The 19,890-nt window shown below is 41.5% G+C and overlaps 2 protein-coding genes across 2 annotated transcripts in view; both read left to right on the top strand.

The window, feature by feature from the left end:
- LOC143100173 (nuclear factor 7, brain-like) overlaps window positions 1-356 on the top strand; it is a 67,974-nt gene extending 67,618 nt beyond the window's left edge. The window contains exon 7 of the mRNA XM_076263143.1: window positions 286-356. Coding sequence (XP_076119258.1) covers window positions 286-328 — 43 coding nt within the window. The 3' untranslated portion in view covers window positions 329-356. The remainder of the gene's footprint in view (window positions 1-285) is intronic.
- A 4,553-nt stretch (window positions 357-4,909) lies between these two features.
- On the top strand, window positions 4,910-17,597 carry LOC143100171 (zinc-binding protein A33-like). Its single transcript, XM_076263140.1, has 6 exons — window positions 4,910-5,581; window positions 6,808-6,903; window positions 7,017-7,247; window positions 9,987-10,009; window positions 10,097-10,215; window positions 17,034-17,597. Exons 1-6 carry the CDS (start codon window positions 5,186-5,188, stop codon window positions 17,573-17,575), a joined length of 1,407 nt encoding a protein of 468 aa, XP_076119255.1. The 5' UTR covers window positions 4,910-5,185; the 3' UTR covers window positions 17,576-17,597.
- The last annotated feature ends 2,293 nt before the right edge of the window (window positions 17,598-19,890 follow it).

Below are 19,890 nucleotides of genomic sequence, written 5' to 3'. Positions count from 1 at the left end.
ATCCCTCCTCTCTCTGACTAGAGTGTGTGTGTGATGTGATCAGAGTGCTAGTGTGTGTGTGTGTGATTGAAGAGTGAGGTAGTGTGTGTGTCATTCACATCCTCATCACACATCACTCAGTGTTCAGCTCATGTGTGTGTTCTTTCTCTCTGCAGCTCCTGTGACTCTGGATCCCAACACTGCACACCGATATCTCATCACACACACATACACACTATCACACACACTTTCACTGAGAGCGTTTCCATATTTCTATACTGGCTGCACTCTCTCTCCTCTGAGGAGGTTACCAGTGAAGGCCTCAGTAAGAGTAGAGCAGCACAGTTAGAGCTGATACTGACTCTGAACCAGGGATGACATACTGAGAGGGAAACCTATAGGAGAGGAGACTAGGAAGAAACAAAGCCATTTTATATGAGACAAAAATGTTAACGTCAAAAGTTAAAATTGTGCTAATCCACCTCATAATCTATCAGGTTTACCATAGTGCAATTTGTTAGTGTGTGATACTGTATTTCCAAGAATTTTGTTGCGTGGTAGTATGTGTGATCATTGGTATGTGTGTGTGGTAATGGACCAAAACTAGTTATAAAAAAAATAGGTAAATGAGTGACAACCTAATATATGATTAAACACTACAATTATGTGACTGCAATATAATTTCTCATTTGTTTCACTATGTTTCAGTCATATCAACCCTTTTTTTTAACTTTTTTTGACATTTTGAAATTATTTCAATCTGTATAACACTATTGGCACACTTGTCTCTATGAACAGAATTCATAAGAATTCGTAAGGTTATTACAAGCCTTTTTTAATTACTCTTTGGACTTTTTTCTTTATTCAAAGCTACTGTATCCAACCGTGGAAATGTGTTCCAAACTGCACGAACAATACTGACACCTGGTGGTGGTGGGGTCTCCAAAAAATTACCATGAGGTCTATTTATTTGCCACAGCACAACTATAACATTTATTGTACATGCGCATATGTCTTTCAGTCACTTATGAGATATCTGGTGAAGAATATGGTCCAGCAACTGAAGCTTATTGCTCTGATGCCAAACAGACAGATCTCTCTGGTGGCAAAACTTAACATGACAGTTGTCATGGAGAGCATTTGGCTTTACATACTGAAATGTCACCTTGAATAAAACACAAACGTGTTAAATTACATTACACTGTAATGAATGTATATAAAAATGAATAATAATGTGTTCAGTGATTCCCGTTGCTCAAGTTGAGAAGTTCAGCTGTTGCTGCAACGACGGACGGCACCGGCCAATCAAATTACGAACAAGCGAACAACAGACGACACCAGCCAATCAAATTACGGGTATACTTCAATTAATTTGCATAGCTACCATCGGGAACACCCACTGGCATGCGTTGATGGAACGCAACTGTGTATGAGCCGTAAGTGACCAAAGCTCCCCAAACGAGCAAACATGAAATAACTGTCTAGGAGATGCTGAACACAATACTGCAACAGCAGCAAGGGGAATTCTTCACCACACACATACCCACACACAAACAAACACACACACACACGCACACCGGTGTCATAAATATGATCATAATCATAAATATTATTTGATAAAAAATGTATCAACATAATACTTTCAAAACAGAAATACACCCCCCTGTATCAGCATAGATACGCTTTAGAAAAAAGCCTGATGAATGGCAGGAAAATGGCACAGATACATCCTACCTCTTCATCACACATCACTCAGTGTAGGTACATCCTACCTCTTCATCACACATCACTCAGTGTAGGTACATCCTACCTCTTCATCACACATCACTCAGTGTAGATACATCCTACCTCTTCATCACACATCACTCAGTGTAGGTACATCCTACCTCTTCATCACACATCACTCAGTGTAGATACATCCTACCTCTTCATCACACATCACTCAGTGTAGGTACATCCTCTTCATCACACATCACTCAGTGTAGGTACATCCTACCTCTTCATCACACATCACTCAGTGTAGATACATCCTACCTCTTCATCACACATCACTCAGTGTAGGTACATCCTACCTCTTCATCACACATCACTCAGTGTAGGTACATCCTACCTCTTCATCACACATCACTCAGTGTAGGTACATCCTACCTCTTCATCACACATCACTCAGTGTAGATACATCCTACCTCTTCATCACACATCACTCAGTGTAGGTACATCCTACCTCTTCATCACACATCACTCAGTGTAGGTACATCCTACCTCTTCATCACACATCACTCAGTGTAGGTACATCCTACCTCTTCATCACACATCACTCAGTGTTCAGCTCATGTGTGTTCTTTCTCTCTGCAGCTCCTGTGACCCTGGATCCCACCACTGCACGGTGGCATGTGCTTCTCAAAATAATTGCTATATATTACATTACAATACATACTAAAACCCACATGATCAATATTGTGCCATTTCTCTGTTAGATATAAGGGTTCTATCCATTGTGTTGGAGTCCTGTGGAGCGGCTCTGTCCATTTGTTTTACTGTGTTATATCCCAGTCACTCAGCTGTGGCTACTGCTCCAATCTGCCTGTGAGACACACAGTAGAAACAACAAACACAAAGAATATGCAGACAGACATTAAAACAAGCAGTCCTTCAATGTACTAATGTACTAGTGCTTCTGAAGGAATAAGTGTGTGAATGATAAAGAGCAACGTTCTGCCGAAACATGAGGATAAAAGGGGAAGATGTTTTATCAATCAAATAAAACAAATTAAGTTAATTATATGTTTAGTTTCAATGCACTTTATCATATTTTTTTGTAGGTACACTGTGTAACTATGTGAATTGCAGGGTGGTAGTTGGGTTTGCCCCTTAGACCCCCCCCCCCCCCCCCCTCTTATGATGTCAATCCTCAGACACAACATGTCTGTGTGCTGTCTGCTCCCTTTACATTTCCACTATTGAATAGTGAATCTCTCAGGTCATAAGGATAAAATTTATTCAGGCTGATAACCCAATTTGATCAAGCAATTCCAATGATTAGGCTCAGGCCTACATGAAATATTCATGTAATTTCAATGTGATATTATACAGGTGGCATGTTCTGAGAGTAAGCATTCAGATGTACTTAGTATTGCAACATCAATGTTAAAGGACAATTTTAATGTTAAAGGATAACTTTAATATCTAAGACTTCAAGATGTAATATGCTGAATATGTTGTGCCACAGTATTCAGAACCATTCATTGAGGTTGGAATCTGGACCATGCTGGTCATATTCACTTTCTGGCACTGTCCTTCAATCACATGAATATTCCCTTTCCCATAACATTGCTCATATTTCCCCATATGAATCTGTATCGTATCACACATGCTGGTCATATTCACTGTCCATACTATCATTGCTCATATTATCTGCTCCCTGTAGGTCCTCCACTCACTCCACTCACTGAGAACACACACTCTACACACACTCTACACACACTACACACTCTACACACACTACACACTCTACACACACTCTACACACACTCTACATACACTCTACACACACACTCTACACACACTGTACACACACACTCTACACACACTCTACACACACTACACACTCTACACACACTCTACACACACACTACACACACACACTCTACACACACTACACACACTGTACACACACACTCTACACACACTACACACTCTACACACACACTACACACTCTACACACACACTACACACACACTCTACACACACTACACACACTGTACACACACACTCTACACACACTCTACACACGCTACACACACTACACACTCTACACACTCTACACACACACTACACACACTCTACACACACACTCTACACACACTACACACACTGTACACACACACTCTACACACACTCTACACACACTCTACACACACTACACACACTGTACAAACACTCTACACGCCACATTAATATGACTGATGTGCTGTTAACATCACACAACACACACTACACACACTCTCCACACCACATTAATATGACTGAGCTGCTGTTAACATCACACAACACACACTACACACACTCTCCACACCACATTCATATGACTGTGCTGCTGTTAACATCACACAACACACACTCTACTCACACTCTCCACACCACATTCATATGACTGAGCTGCTGTTAACATTACACAACACACACTCTACACACACTACACACCACATTCATATGACTGAGCTGCTGTTAACATTACACAACACACACTCTACACACACTATACACCACATTCATATAACTGAGCTGCTGTTAACATCACACAACACACACTACACACACTCTCCACACCACATTCATATGACTGTGCTGCTGTTAACATCACACAACACACACTCTACACACACTCTCCACACCACATATGACTGAGCTGCTGTTAACATCACACTACACACACTCTCCACACCACATTCATATGACTGAGCTGCTGTTAACATCACACAACACACACTCTACACACACTACACACCACATTCATATGACTGAGCTGCTGTTTGTATCTAGTGTAACTGTATGTGTCTATAACTACAGCAGTGTAATAATTAACCCTGTGCTGCTGCCCCGTGCAAACAAATTGCAAAATGTGTACTAATATACTGAAACAGTTTATTCACCTGTAAGGTAGTTAGGTAGTTATGTCTCCAGAGCTAAACTCTTACCTACTTTTAACCTGAATGTCAAGATCAAAGTCTGTGAGTGGAGAGAGTCTGTGTGTACTCCACTGATCTGGAGTCAGTCTTCATGTCTCTGTCAGGTTCAGTTCACACCCACAACTGGAATTTTGAACTGAACTCCAGTGGGGTGGCAGTGAACAAGGAACTTGTCTGGCAACTTAGAATAACCAATCAGAATCCTTCTTTACCTTAGTCCCTCCCTGTCACTGGTTGCCACCAGAGCAGGAAGTGAAGTTGTGTGGCAGGTTGATTCTCTGTCCTATAGACACTCTCATGTGGGAAACAGGACACTTCAAACCCTCTTCATAACAATGTTTTGACCACTGAAGAAAACTCTTTGAAGCTGCAGGCTGAAAATCTTTTGAACTAAAGCGTTAAGCAGAGACGGGTCCGAGTTAAGAATTGACACGTCTGCTCTGACTGCTGAAAGTGAAAGTGAAGCTGGTGAACCAGACTGAGGACAACAGAGAAGAGAGTTTACTGCAGAGAAAAAATGGCTTCTAAACTGGAGGAGGATCTCACGTGTCCTGTGTGCTGTGACATCTACAAGGATCCTGTCTTTTTGCCCTGCACTCACAGTGTGTGTAAAGCCTGTCTGCAGCAGTTCTGGGAGAGCAAAGGACACAGAGAATGTCCCTACTGCAGGAGGAAGTGCTCAAGAGAAGAATATCCCCTTAACATGGCGTTAAGGAACTTGTGTGAGACCTTCTTACAGGAGAGAAGTCAGAAAGCTTCAGCAGGGTCTGAGGTGCTCTGCAGTCTGCACAGTGAGAAACTCAAGCTCTTCTGTCTGGAGGATAAGCAGCCTGTGTGTCTGGTGTGTCAGACGTCTAAGAAACATAAGAATCACACATTTAATCCCATAGATGAAGCAGCACAGGACCGTAAGGTAAGAATCTACTCTGGTAATACTGGTAGTGGGCTCTATAAACACACATCTTGATCTGGTCACCCATAAGTGAGACAGTCATGGCAGAAGGTATTGTAATGCCTTTAATGCACCAGTAGATGGCACTCTACACCCTGCTGTTTCAACTGATGAGTGTTGCGCAACATCCAGAGCTGAGATACTCTGATTCTCTTCTTCACTCCCACTCTGTGTGTACAGCAGCAAACTCTCCTTAAACTTGCTCTGACAGAAAGTACAAGTTGATATCACCACTGTTTGCAAGTCCCTTGCAGTTATTATAGAGTATGAGATGGGGTGTAATTAGCCTACGCACTACAATTTTACACACTTTTCTTTATCCCTCCTGTTGTGTTCGTTTTATGTTTACTAGTTTTGTCTTCCTGGTCAAAAATAACAGCTGCATTATAACTTGTTATAAATCCATAGTAGCACACATATTATCATCTAATGTTGTGATAGACCTTTGCATCAACTTGTGTTCTATTGGATATTCTTCCATTTGCTATTTATGGCCTGCAGGCCTCACTGACCTGAGCTCATGCAAGTCAGAAAGGGGAAGATTCTATTGGGGAAAGGTTCCAGTGGGGGCTGTCATAGAAGCAAAGAGGGGGAGTGAGGGTGTGTTTGTGTGTGTGTTTTAATGTACAGAAGCATACAGTCCATCTGATCATAAGTTTGTGCCTAGATTAAAGTTTATACACTGACCATTTTCTCACCCATTCATTTCTAATGGCCGGTCATTTTTGACCAGAAATACACATGGGTGTTCTAAAGTTAAATAAAACACTTACATTGTTATAGAAATTATCAAAATATGTTGTGTGTGTTCAGATGCCCTGTGTTAACAAAGTCAAGGAGGCTCAAGGTAGTCAGAAAAAGTTAACAATATTTTTGAGAGAAAATAATTATAAATCTGTCACATTTGACCACGAACACAACAGGAGGGTTAAATCATTTTCCCACATTAATTGTGCCTTATATACTGTATCTTAACATCTCTAATATCCCTTAATGTGCAACACCCATATACCTTTTCCACATGTTGTGTTGCCCCCATGCCATCACCATATCAGTCCTGAATCTATGCACATATATATCTACATATTCTCTCACACACTCCCTACACATGCAGCAACTTGGTTCCATAGTGCCAGTGTTGTAAGTGTACTGCAGTGTACACTGAACATTGTGCTTATTCATTCCAGGAGGAGCTCAAGATCCAACTGCAGCCCTTACAGATGAAACTGAAGACCTTTGAAGAAGTTAAACTCATCTGTGACCAAACAGCAACACATATTAAGGTGAGATCTGGATTATTTAATAAAGCAATTATATTTCTAATGTCATCATGTAAAAGCAAATCATTTCAGGAGTGATGATTGGATCAATAATTTTAGGTTTTTTGTTTATTTAGACTCAGGCTCAACACACAGAGAGGCAGATCAAGGAGGAGTTTGAGAAGCTTCACCAGTTTCTACGAGATGAAGAGGCAGCCAGGATAGCTGCACTGAGGGAGGAAGAGGAGCAGAAGAGTCAGATGATGAAGGAGAAGATTGAGAAGATGAGCAGAGAGATCTCATCTCTTTCAGACACAATCAGAGCCATAGAGGAGAAGATGGGAGCTGATGACATCACATTCCTGCAGGTAGGAACCATCCACCGTCTGTATAGTGAAATGTGTAAGTGACTGTTAGATTTGGTGTTGGGAGCATCATTGTCCAACACAGAAGCTCAACAGTTCAACATCAGACATTTACATTCATACCACATCATGGGCTGTGGAATCAGTTGGTGTTATTTTGGAGAGAGAAACACTAAGATGAGAGAGCAGCAGAAGGCTGAATGAATATGGATCTGATCACATGGTCATTGATGACTTCAGAACGTCATTACAGTTTTTCACAATCGCTTAAACACTAAACTCCATTCTCTTAGCCAAATTCTCAGCTGCCTGAACACAGTTCTTGAAATGAAAATTTGGTATAAGGTAATCAGAAATAGTATAGAGCACAGATGTCATATGTTAAACACACCTACTCAAAAATGATCACACATTTCAAATGATGTGACACAACCAATATAAGCTAGTTCAGAATGTAAACAGGTTGCTGAACAGTGCAGGGAATATCAACAATGGTCAGAAACTATCAGTAAGGCCTTCACAGTACATTGTAGGCTTTAGACTGCAATGTTCTTCTCATTTACTGTACAGTGCCTGTCTTTTCCAGTATACAGTTTTTCCACAATTGCTAAAACACATTTTTGGAAACCTCCCACCCTTTTCTCAAAACTGTCAAGACAAACCCCCAGTAAATCTTCAGTCCACTGAATTCTGAAATCTTTTTGCTTTGTTTTGTTTTGTTTCATAGATGCAAAATGCATTCACTGTATTGTAAACAACGGCAATGTCTCCTGGAGCTATATGAGCCCTGAACACTGTGTTTTCCATTTTTTGATGCAGTGTCTAATGACTGCTCAGTAGTGTTTTATTTAGACTGCTTTGTGAGATGATACAAAGACAGTGTTTAGTTCTGAGCACAGGGACAACTGTTTTGAAGGGATTGTTCAGTTTTTGCAGAGGTTAGCAAATGTTTTGGGAATATAGTTTCTCTGTCTGATCTGAGGAGAAGGAGGAGGAGGATATCTTTGCAGTCAGTATCCTGTCAGCTGTCCAATGTTTAGTCAGCAACAAAACAATGAGGTGGTGATGGTCAGGGTACTTGGCCAATCAGATGTCAGAAGGTCGTGGTTGTACCAAGTTGTCCCTCTGCAGTGGGGTATACTATGAAGCTCGATTAGTGGGTTAGCGAGGTATGTTGTGCTCAAAGCCAGGGTATGCTGTGACACAAAAGTGGCTCTGTTTTAGCGTCGCTGTATCACCATGGTGTCTTATACTGCCAACCAAACCAGGTCGGAACAGGTTATGTGCTAAGTTATAGCTCAAATCGTGTAAAACTACTGCCTACTGACCAATCAGTTATCTTGAAACTAAGTTATCTCACGTGTAGGAGTGGGCGCTCCGCCTCTCCAAACATTTTGGATCTCACAGGCGCTTTAACAGTGTTGTGCGTGCAAATACACCACTATGGACGTGTATACCATACAACATCTGATGACAATCGATGTATTTGATGTTGTAGGCTAGACAGTAAAAATGACTGCAGTGTACCTAGATTACGCTATCGCTCATAAATGTGGAAGTAATCATTCTTGAATATAGGCAGTCTGTGCATCTCCACGTTTCACGATTGGCCAACATCATCCCAACACCAAGAATGCGCACAGATCTAAGCTGAAAGCTAGTTTGACAAATATATCACATAACTGCTATCGTGTTAACACTTTATAATAACTACACACAATTCATCATTTATTAAGCCTTTGTTACTTATTAGTTAATAGTTTGGTCATCATTAGTAATTTGTTGTTCATGCATAATTTATCATCAGTAAAGCATTTGTTCACACAGTTATAAGAGCCTATCCAAAAACTATGTTTGTAAGTACATGATTTATACTTAATAAATAATAAAATAACCACTTATAAGTGAAATCAGTTTCCCATTATAAACCAATTGCAAACTATTACAAAATGCTTTGTTCATCATTTGTAAAGCATTGCACCTATGTTAATTCTCATAAATAAAGTATTTGTACACACATGTGACAAGGCAAAGAATACTTGCTTTCTTGGCAGTTTATTACCAGCATTTACCGAGAGCAATACACACATCTTGGAATGAGTCAGCTTATATCCAGTGGCTATACTACACAACCTGGGTGGCATCCCGTAACATAAACCCTTTCATCCCGACAACACAACAGCCGGCTAGTTTACACACATACATTACAAGTCACTCACCGGTGATTAACGCATAACATTAGGGAGCTTACCAGTATCTTAGCCGTAATGCACTGCATGAAGGTAAGCATAATAGTAACACATTTCCCTGTCAGCATGTCCGAGCCACGCTGGTTTGTTCATAGTAAATAAGCCTATATCTAAAATATGTTTATGAATTGTTAATACTTAAAATTATGCAATAATATTTTGTTGATGAAGTACTATTTCCATTATTTAACAGTTGTTACATACACATGCACTAATGATTAGTTAGGGTGAGGATACATATTTTATAAACGTGTGGGTGTATTGGTGGATTGGTAGCATTATAGACAATCTGTTGTCCTCCCTGGTTAATTTCCAAGTCTGTGTGCACTTTGGATAAAATCATCTGTTTAATAATCACTTTACTTGTTACTTTACAATCAAAAAATGAAAACCTTAAGCTTGACATGGAGGAGGGGGGCAGGATTGTACAATTTCCAAAATACCTAATTATAACAATAATGGCTGACATATTCTTTCTATTCTTATTTTCCAGAACTACAAGAGCACAGTGGAAAGGTGAGTGATCTGCCTCCTGTCTCTCTCTCTTCTCTGTGGTTCTGAACCCAAACCCACAGCAGCACTGACTCCTGAATGTTATTCCAGAGCCCAGTGCACACTGCAGGATCCAGAGAGGGTATCAGGAGCTCTGATCAACATGGCAAAGCACCTGGGCAACCTGAAGTTCAGAGTCTGGGAGAAGATGCAGGAGATTATTCAGTACAGTGAGTAGCCTGCTGTTTCCACATAACCAAACACACATAAGCAATGTTAGGAATGAGGAGAGGATAGACTGCTACTGGAGTAGATGGTACAGTTACATTTGTCCAGGGGTTATTCTTCACACCTTCGTAAAAATTGTATTTTCGTATCAAACAGTTAACACAAGCCATCACATTGATAAGCACACAATGTGTCAACTACACACTGATGGTATAAATAAAAACACATCTAGCTTTTGCTTTCTCTTTGCACAAGGTGGGCTATGTCAGATTGAGGTAATACTTTTGTCATAGTTCTGTAAACATACAGGGATCCAAACATCAAGTATTGGTGTTTATTTACACACATCAAGTCGAAACACAAAATAGTAATTTCACTGAGACAAAAAATAATCAGTCTACATCGTGTCGTCTCCCTGGGTCTGGCCACAACATTTTGCATCACATGCAATGTCCTGTAGTCCAAGGCTCCGGGAAAAATATATTCTGGAATGCCGTATCCAGGCCTGACATGATGCCTGGTCAATATCCCCACATGCCTCCTCCATTGCCTGTAAAAGGGCTGTGCGTTGAGGGGGATGACGGTCATAGACCTTCCAGCGGCAGGCAGAGAAGAACTCTTCAATTGGATTCAAGAAAGGATAGTATGGGGGGAGGTTGAGTACAGTGAAGAGTGGGTGTTCTGTAAACCAGTTGCGGACCAAAGCTGCCCTATGGAAACTAACAGTGTCCCATATGATGACGTATCTGGTCTGCTCTGGTCTCTGAACATTAGTGAGCATGTCATGTAAGGTGTCAGGAATGTGTGCAGTGTTATATGGGCCTAGGGTTGCGTGATGGTGAACAACACCATTTTGACTTATAGCTGCACGCATACGTAGTTATGTTACCACCACGTTGTCCTGGGACTTTTATTAGGCTAACAACCTCTGGCATTTTTGAGTAAAAGTTGGCAAACAGACTATTCTAGGGGTATTTTTTCTGCTGAATCCATTTTTGCTGTTTGCTAAGATACTTTTATGTGACAATGATAAGTGCATTATTTGTCATTGTAGTCATGAAAATATCTGTTTTATCCTTATATTTCAAATGGACAAACAGAATATCTAAAATGTGAGAGTCATGTTTGGAGTCAGGGTTAGGTCTGAGGTGTGGGTGGGTGTTTGCAGGAACCCTGGGGCCCAGGGCAGCTCTGCAGGGCAAGACTAATTTTTGTTGATTTCTCTTCGGCTTTTAATTGTATACAACCTCATATTTTAGCAGATAGGCTTACAAAGATAGGCTTCACAACATTAATTTAGGGCTAATAGCATGGCTGGTTGACTTTTTAACTTTCAGATCTCAAAGGGTGAAAGTTAATAACGTTTTCTCTGATGCCCTATTATCTTCCACTGGATCACCCCAGGGTTGTGTCCTCTCTCCACTTCTGTTTGTTTTATATACTAATGAATGTCAATCTCACCATGAGGGCAGGCATGCGCTGAAATGTGCGGACGACGCTGTCATTGTCTCTTTACTTAAGGACAATGACATTGACCATGGGCCAGTGGTGAGTAATGTCAGCACATGGTGCAATGACTCCTTTTTAAACATAAATGTGACAAAGACAAAGGAAATGATAATTGATTTTAGGAAACAACGCTCCCCTCTTCCCTCTGCAGTCATAACTGGGCAGTGTTGAAAGGGTTGAGGAGTACAAATACTTAAGGATAAAAATGGACAGTGAATTCAATTTTGAGTCACAATGCGACACGGTATGTTCCAAAGCCCACCAGTGTATGCACTTTTTTAGGAAACTGAGGAACTTTAACATTGATCCTACTTTTATGAGGATGTTCTACACCTGTTTTATTGAGTCTGTTTTAACCTTTTCTTTTATTAGCTGGCCATTGTCTATGAAGAACAAAAACAGACTGGAGAGCATTGTTAAAGTATGTAGTAAGATTGCTGGCACTAATTTTACTGTTCAGCAAACAGTTATCGTGTGCACATCCCACATCTGGCAGGTGCAGGACAAAAGACAAACTTACTCAATTGAAAAAATATAATGTCTGCAACACTGCTTTTGACTCCCATATATTTAATGCACAACAGGCAACGTTTCGACCCTGCTGGGTCTTCTTCAGGCCTGAGTCAAAAGCAGTGTTGCGGACATTATATTTTTTCAATTGACTAATTTTGCTGACCTCCACCATATCTTTGACACCAGAACGACCAGGAAAGCTTATTCGGTTGTTGCGGACCCCAGCCACCCCCTGTTTGGGGAGTTTAGACTCCTCCCCTCAGGGCGGAGATATACAATGCCAAGATGTAGGACAACGAGGTTTAAGAATTCATTTGTCCCCACTGCCATTTCCCTGATTAACAAATAGTTTTTAAACTACTATTTATACTTATATTTAAGATAGCCTTGTTTATTTATTTGTCTCTGTATGTGTCTTAAATGTTACTTGTCTCTGTATGTGTCTTACATGTTTTGATGTGTATGTCTTGTAGGATGTCGTACGGCATATTTGTACTGCTGGCTGTTAAAACCAATTGCCCCTCGGGGACATTAAAGTTTCCTGGGCCTATGCTGGAGTCAATGTGAGGGTTAGGGTGGGGACAGTGGTGAGGGTGGGTGTCCGCATGCTGCCCAGGGCCTAGCAGAGCTCTACAGGGCAGCCCTGGGTCAGAATACAGCCTGGGCCTAGTCAGTGTTAGGCTTGGGGTGTGTTTGTGTCTGTCTGTGTGTGTCTGTGCACACGTGTGTGACTAGTGCTAGTATATCTGATAAAGGAGAGGTAGTGTGTGTGTGTGTGTGTGTTTCTGTGTGTGTGACCAGTGCTAATATATCTGATAACAGAGAGAAGGTGTGTGTGTGTGTATGTGTGTATGTGTGTGTGTCAGAGTTTCCACTAGAAAAAAATGGTCCCGGTCAAAGTGACCGGCAGAGGTTTCATTTTCCGGACATTTTGATGATATGCCGGTCAAATATCCTATTATCGCTTCTTAATTAGTATAAGTATAGTATAAGTATATATACTCTTTTGATCCCGTGAGGGAAATTTGGTCTCTGCATTTATCACAATCTGTGAATTAGTGAAACACACTCAGCACACAGTGAACACACAGTGAGGTGAAGCACACACTAATCCCGGCGCAGTGAGCTGCCTGCAACAACAGCGGAGCTCGGGGAGCAGTGAGGGGTTAGATGCCTTGCTCAAGGGGCACTTCAGCCGCGCCTACTGGTCAGGGTTCGAACCGGCAACCCTCCGGTTACAAGTCCGAAGTGCTAACCAGTAGGCCACGGCTGCCCAAGTCAGATCTAGTCAGTAGCCTATCTATGTTTTCATGGACAGCAAGAATCCGCTTCGTTCGTTGTTTTAAATGGGCTACGTTGTTTGTTGCTGCTACCTTTATCTCCAGTGGTTCAACTGTTTCACTTGCGCAGATATGCACACACAAGAATGAGCGCTGTTTGAACCATCTCACTCATTTGTTCGTTGTTTAACATGGACGTTTTAAGCGTGCGCTTCCTATTTGAAATGCAGCATAGGCTATGCGTGTTGTTTAATAACTTTCAAACGGTAGATCCTGTTCATTTAAAACATAGCCAGAGGACGTATTATTGCTTTAGTATAGGCCTACATTTTAGGCTTATTCTCAAATTCAGATTGTGTGGGATTGTTAATTGATGGGATTATTAGCCAATTTCAATTGAACAATTTGACCGGAGAGATTTAATTTTGTCGGACATTTCATTTTTTTCTGCCAATGTCCGGCAATTGCCCAACCACGGAAACCCTGGTGTGTGTGTGTGTGTGTGTGTGTGTGTGTGTGTGACCAGTGCTAATATATCTAATGTAGTGTGTGTGTGTGTGTGTGTGTGTGTGTGTGTGTGTGTGTGTGTGTGTGTGTGTGTATGTGTGTGTGTGTGTGTGTGTGTGTGTGTGTGTGTGTCTGTGAGAGAGAGACCAGTGTTAGTATATCTGATCAGAGGGAGGTAGTGTGTGTGTGTGTGTGTGTGCAGGGGCGTAGCCAGGATTATTTTATAGGGGGGGCCAGCTGGGTCCAGACTTTTTATTGGGGTGGCACTTGGGAATCAAAACTACTATTTAAAAACTACTCAAAAAGTTTTGAAGATTAGGATAGCCTATTTTAATAATGGTAATAAATTGTGTAAGGCCAACACTGATACACAGGTCAGTTTGTTGTCCACTCCAAATCATTTTCCATAAGCCAATGCTATAAAAAAGTACATTATGATAATGATATGATATGATTCAAATGATGTTAAAGAACAATAATAAATACTACAAATATTGAATTCAGATATTTAATCTTATACTGATGGCCAAACTATATTTCTTTCTGATATCCACTCTAAGTACTTGGCTGTAAGTAACATGGATCTGAATTAAGAAATTTACCCTTAGAACCCTAGACTGAAATAAACGCTATTTTAATGTAGTAATGAAAAATGCCCTTTCTGCGCTCCATATCTGTGACACGAACTGATCTGACCTGACCGAACCCGAGTTTGCGTGTTCTGTGTGTACACTCATGATGATTCTAAAACAACTTTTTACTGCATTGTCATGAACAAAGTGAAGGCAAAAAGGTGTTTGTCGAATAAATTGGGATGCAATGTGAGTCTCGAATTGGATGCCATGCAGGAATTTGCTGGGATCTCAAAACCGCATTATGAACATACTTTGCCATAGAGAAACACATGATAGCTGGATTATGAAAATGCCTGGCCACTACAACACACAAAAACGTGGGGTAAGTGGAGCTATATGAAGTTATTATTTTGATGTCATTTCGTCTGTTTTATAACCCAGAAGGATGTACTTGGTATCAAATGATAGCTCTGTATCTCCTCTTTCATCTGACATGCGTGGCATATCTATCCGATCACGGGTTCGTGAATAGGGCCTAATTCAAACGATAGTTGGTTTTTGTACATGATGTTATTTTGCAGTCACGTTGTCTGTTTTTATAGCCCAGAAGCATCGATATACTTGGTACCAATATATAGCCCTGTCTCTCCTCTTTCTTCTGATATGCTTGCCATATCTATGCGATCACGGGTTCGCGAGTAATTCAAACGAGAGTAGCCTAATGGGTGCGCAGGTATAATCAATTTGATTTAATTTCATGATTTTTTTTTTGTTTTCATACTTGATCGCACAGGCAAGAGTTTAGTCTCGTTGGAAAGCCCCACTTCTGCTCTGTCATGCAATTAAAGTTTCATCTCGCTGCGATGAACAGTTCTGGGGCAATGTAACAAAGAACTCAGGCAAAGCAGCCTCTGCCTGACCAGCTATGGCAAGAACAACACGCAGTCAGCAAATTATGTTTTTTATATAAAGTAGCCTAGCCTAGGCCCCATTAGCCTACTTTTATTGGAGCAATATGTGCCTAATATGCTTGCATTTCACCCGAATTTTATCGAAATATTTTTGTAACAGCGTTACCGCAGGCATCCGATTATTTCTGATCAGCCCCACACGTCAATGTCAGAGCCTACCTAAGGACAGCCCAACGCAGCTCACTTGGCTATGATTCGTGACACATTCTAACATCTTATTAGCATTAATGTTCCAACTCATCATCAACTCATGTTGTTACTGCATGAGGTTAAGTAGTAGTCAGTGTTTTTAACAGATGACTTGAATTGTCCCGCTGCTGCTGCTGCACTAGGCCTAGCCTATCACGATTTGATCACAACCGTGGGCTACACTAGAGTGCAGTAATTGGTTCAGTCCCTGCTTTGCAAAGTGTTGGCAAAGTGCCGTCGAAAACGGCAGCAATTATTTTTTTCTTTTTTACTTTTCACTGAACAGAGCTGGGGGGGCCAGCAGGGTGGCCAAGCTTTGACCAGTGGTGTGGCCCCCCCTGGCCACCACGTAGCTCCGCCCCTGTGTGTGTGTGAGAGAGAGAGGCCAGTGTTAGTATATCTGATCAGAGAGAGGTAGTGTGTGTGTGTGTGTGTGTGTGTGTGTGTGTGTGTGTGTGTGTGTGTGTGTGTGTGTGTGTATATATCTGTGTGTGTGTGTGTGTGTGTGTGTGTGTGTGTGTGTGTTTGTTTTTGTGTTTGTGTGTGTGTGTGTGTGTGTGTGTGTGTGTGTGTGTGTGCTTGAGTTGTGTGTGTGTGTGTGAGAGAGAGAGAGAGACCAGTGTTAGTATATCTGATCAGAGAGAGGTAGTGTGTTTGTGTGTGTGTGTGTGTGTGAGACCAGTGTTAGTATCTGATCAGAGAGAGGTAGTGTGTGTGTGTGTGTGTGTGTGTGTGTGTGTGTGTGTGTGTGTGTGTGTGTGTGTGTGTGTGTGTGTTTCTGTGTGTGTGTATGTTTGTGCTGTGTGTGTTTGTGTGTGTGTATGTATGTGTGTGTGTGTGTGTGTGTGTGTGTGAGAGAGAGAGAGACCAGTGTTAGTATATCTGATCAGAGAGAGGTAGTGTGTGAGTGTGTGTGTGTGTGTGTGTGTGTGTGTGATCAGTGCTAATATATGTGATCAGAGAGTGGTAGTGTGTGTGTATGTTTGTGTTTGTGCTTGGGTGTCTGTGTGTGTGTGTCAGTGTGTGTGTGTGTGTGTGTGTGTGTGTGTGTGTGTGTGTGTGTGTGTGTGTAAGTAGTGTATGAGACGTCACTCCTCATCATTCCACTAACATCCCTCCTCTTTGTGATCAGAGCATGTGTGTGATGTGTTCAGAGTGCTAGTGTGTGTGTGTGTGTGTGTGTGTGATTGAAGAGTGAGGTAGTGTGTGTGTCATTCACATCCTCATCACACATCACTCAGTGTTCAGCTCATGTGTGTGTTCTTTCTCTCTGCAGCTCCTGTGACTCTGGATCCCAACACTGCACACCCACGACTCCTCCTGTCTGAGGATCTGACCAGTGTGAGACGTGGTGATGAGGAGCAGCAGCTTCCTGATAACCCAGAGAGAGTTGATCACTATGCCAGTGTCCTGGGCTCTGAGGGCTTTAACTCAGGGACTCACTGCTGGGATGTGGAGGTTGGAGAGAACACAGGGTGGAGTGTGGGTGTGATGACAGAGTCTCTCCAGAGGAAGGGAGGCATATTCTCCAGGAGTGGACGGTGGTGTGTGTGGTGTGATGGTGCTGCATATGGAGCAGCTGCTTCTCCTCACGCCTCCACTCTCCTCACAGTGCAGCAGAAACTCCAGAGGATCAGAGTGCAGCTGGACTGGGACAGAGGAGAGCTGTCATTCTCTGACCCTGATAATAACACACACCTACACACTCTCACACACACTTTCACTGAGAGAGTGTTTCCATATTTCTCTACTATCAGAAATGTGCCTCTGAGGATGTTACCACTGAAGGCCTCAGTAGGAGTAGAGCAGCACAGTTAGAGCTACTGACTCTGATCCAGGGATGACATAAAGTACTGAGAGGGAAACCTAGAGGAGAGGAGACTAGGAAGAAACAAAGCCATTTCATATGAGACTTCGTCTTATTGTACTTCAAAGAAATAAATCTAAAGAGAATCATTCTTTGAAAGATACAAAGAACATGTTGTGGGAGAAAACTAAACTTCACTGTACCATACTAAAAATGAGAAATTATTAACTGTACTTTGCATGTTTTATTAAATTGATAAACCAACTAAATGGACTGTAATATTGAAGGTGCAGGTAGAAAAGGTTGCAGTGCAATAGTGCATAAATGTGCATGCTGGGTTTCCCCTTGATTGCCTGTCTTGTTGTGCTGCATACTGTATGTGCTCCATGTTCCAACTGTACTCTGCTCTGTGTCTTGCCTGAGCCCTGCTAGGCTGCTACTCCCTCATCAGTCCGTAAGTATCTTAACCCAGGTGTGTCAATCATTCTCTGTTAAATTACCTTGTCATCAGAGGCAGATAAAAGTGCTCATGGGCCCTAGCCTACATTTTCTGTGCCCCCCTCCCCTTCCCAAGATATGTTTTACTTTACTGAGGTACAATCACAATGTCCTTACAGAGCAACACTGAGCAAATGTTCACATAAGGCAACTTACTTACACAGCAGCCAATGAACCACTTAATACTCACAAAACATCCATGCATAAGACAACTTCCATACAGCAACAACCAACTTAAAAAATAATTTATATGATATGCTAAACAGCAGCAGTTTACAATAATCAACAGCAAACACAGTAATGGCACAGCAGTTAATAGCCTAGGCTGGGGGTGTGTCTATGAGTGGGCTGGAAAGGGCATTACCCACCCAGAGATGAGTGTTTCTCATCCAGAGGAACCAACAGTCCACCCAAGATATGAAAAATGACCATCTCTATGCCTTTAAAACTGACTTCATTTTCTCAGGGAAGAACAGCTCAGCTTTTCTTTCTCTCTCGCAAACACACACACACACACACACACACACACACACACACACACACACACACACACACACACACACACACACACACATGCACACAGAGTTTTATTTGTTGACTGGTTTGTCTGGTTGTGCTCACGGACAACTCGGACAACACGGACAACAAGCTAAGTAAAATTTATTATTTTTTCATTTTGTTTTGTACAAGTTAGGGTCAGGGTTAGAGTTAGGGTTAGGGCTCATGTGTCCTGACAGTGTCATGTGTTCATGACAGTGTCATGTCACTCTTATGTAGACACCTTCAAGTAAATTGATACCAATAATGATGGTAAATTAACCAGGTAAGCCAGATCACCTAATTGATAACTTGATAACCTAACTGGATTCAGTTTAGTTATCCCCTTAATGTATGAGTTTGTTACCAGATAGTATTGATGATGGTAATGTGAATTTTCTCCTAGAAAACTGTTCAGTTCATGCTGTGTTTTAGCTTCTGCTGTGTGTCCACTAGGGGGGGCACTGCACCCATGTAATGTAAACAGGCCACAATATTGTTTGGGGCATATTCTGGGAAAGATAATAGTGAGACCACTGGTTTTGGTCTAGAGGTGAACAAAATAGCAACAGAAAATGTATTTTCTATTAAAATGGCGTATTTGTGTGAAAGATGGAAAGTATATAAATCAGGAAATGTGCAGATATCCTGTTTAATCTGGCAGGAATAATCAAAAAGACAACCCGCAGTAACATAATTTAACCATAGGCTCTAGGATAATTGTATTGTATGTCTTATAGGAACAGTGGGAAAATATAGATATGAATTCTATATATATGGAAAATATCACTTACAGCAGGTTATGAAGGACGGAGACTAGGGGCTCTATTTTGGCGATCAGAAACGGATGGTCAGAAGCGTAAAGTTAAAGGTGTGACCAGTCCACATTGGCTAATTCAATGGTGCGATTATGTGGTGAAACGTCGGGCACTTGGCGCAAAATGGTTGTTCTTTCTTAATCCGTAATGGGAGTGTTTTGGCGTCTTCAGCTGTGCTTTATGTGCCTTTAGCTATAGACCAGGTTTTTCTTTATCAGAGGCGTAATGATTTTTAGAGGGTGTAAGATAGAGATTTTTGGTTCATGCGCCAGACCACACCTTATGTTGCTAATTACCATACTCCTGGGCGCAGGGTTTAATAGGAGAGAAGCGCATGGTGAAAATCAACACATTATTGAGTGTAAGATAAGAATAAGCTTTGCGTCAAGATTTCCGCCACCTTGTGCTGGGTGCATGATATGGGCCTAGGATGGACTAAATTAGGATTGATGCCATATCAGCAGCTGTGGCTA

Source organism: Alosa pseudoharengus, unplaced genomic scaffold (assembly GCF_046254945.1).
Source record: "Alosa pseudoharengus isolate Yale_2024_CS ecotype anadromous, Long Island Sound unplaced genomic scaffold, YU_APseudo_1.1 YU_APseudo_1.1_scf_3, whole genome shotgun sequence".
In the NCBI taxonomy this organism is placed as follows: Eukaryota; Metazoa; Chordata; class Actinopteri; order Clupeiformes; family Clupeidae; genus Alosa; species Alosa pseudoharengus.
The sequence above is the reverse complement of the archived record's forward strand: the minus strand, read 5'-3'. Positions and strand labels throughout refer to the sequence as shown.

What these genes read in the sequence shown, in the direction of transcription:
- LOC143100171 (XM_076263140.1), top strand. Translation starts at nt 5,186, where the DNA reads ATGGCTTCTAAACTGGAGGAGGATCTCACGTGTCCTGTGTGCTGTGAC. An exon ending in AAACAGCAACACATATTAAG is followed by an intron (nt 6,904 to 7,016) that starts GTGAGATCTGGA and finishes TTGTTTATTTAG; the next exon opens with ACTCAGGCTCAACACACAGA. An exon ending in ATGACATCACATTCCTGCAG is followed by an intron (nt 7,248 to 9,986) that starts GTAGGAACCATC and finishes CTTATTTTCCAG; the next exon opens with AACTACAAGAGCACAGTGGA.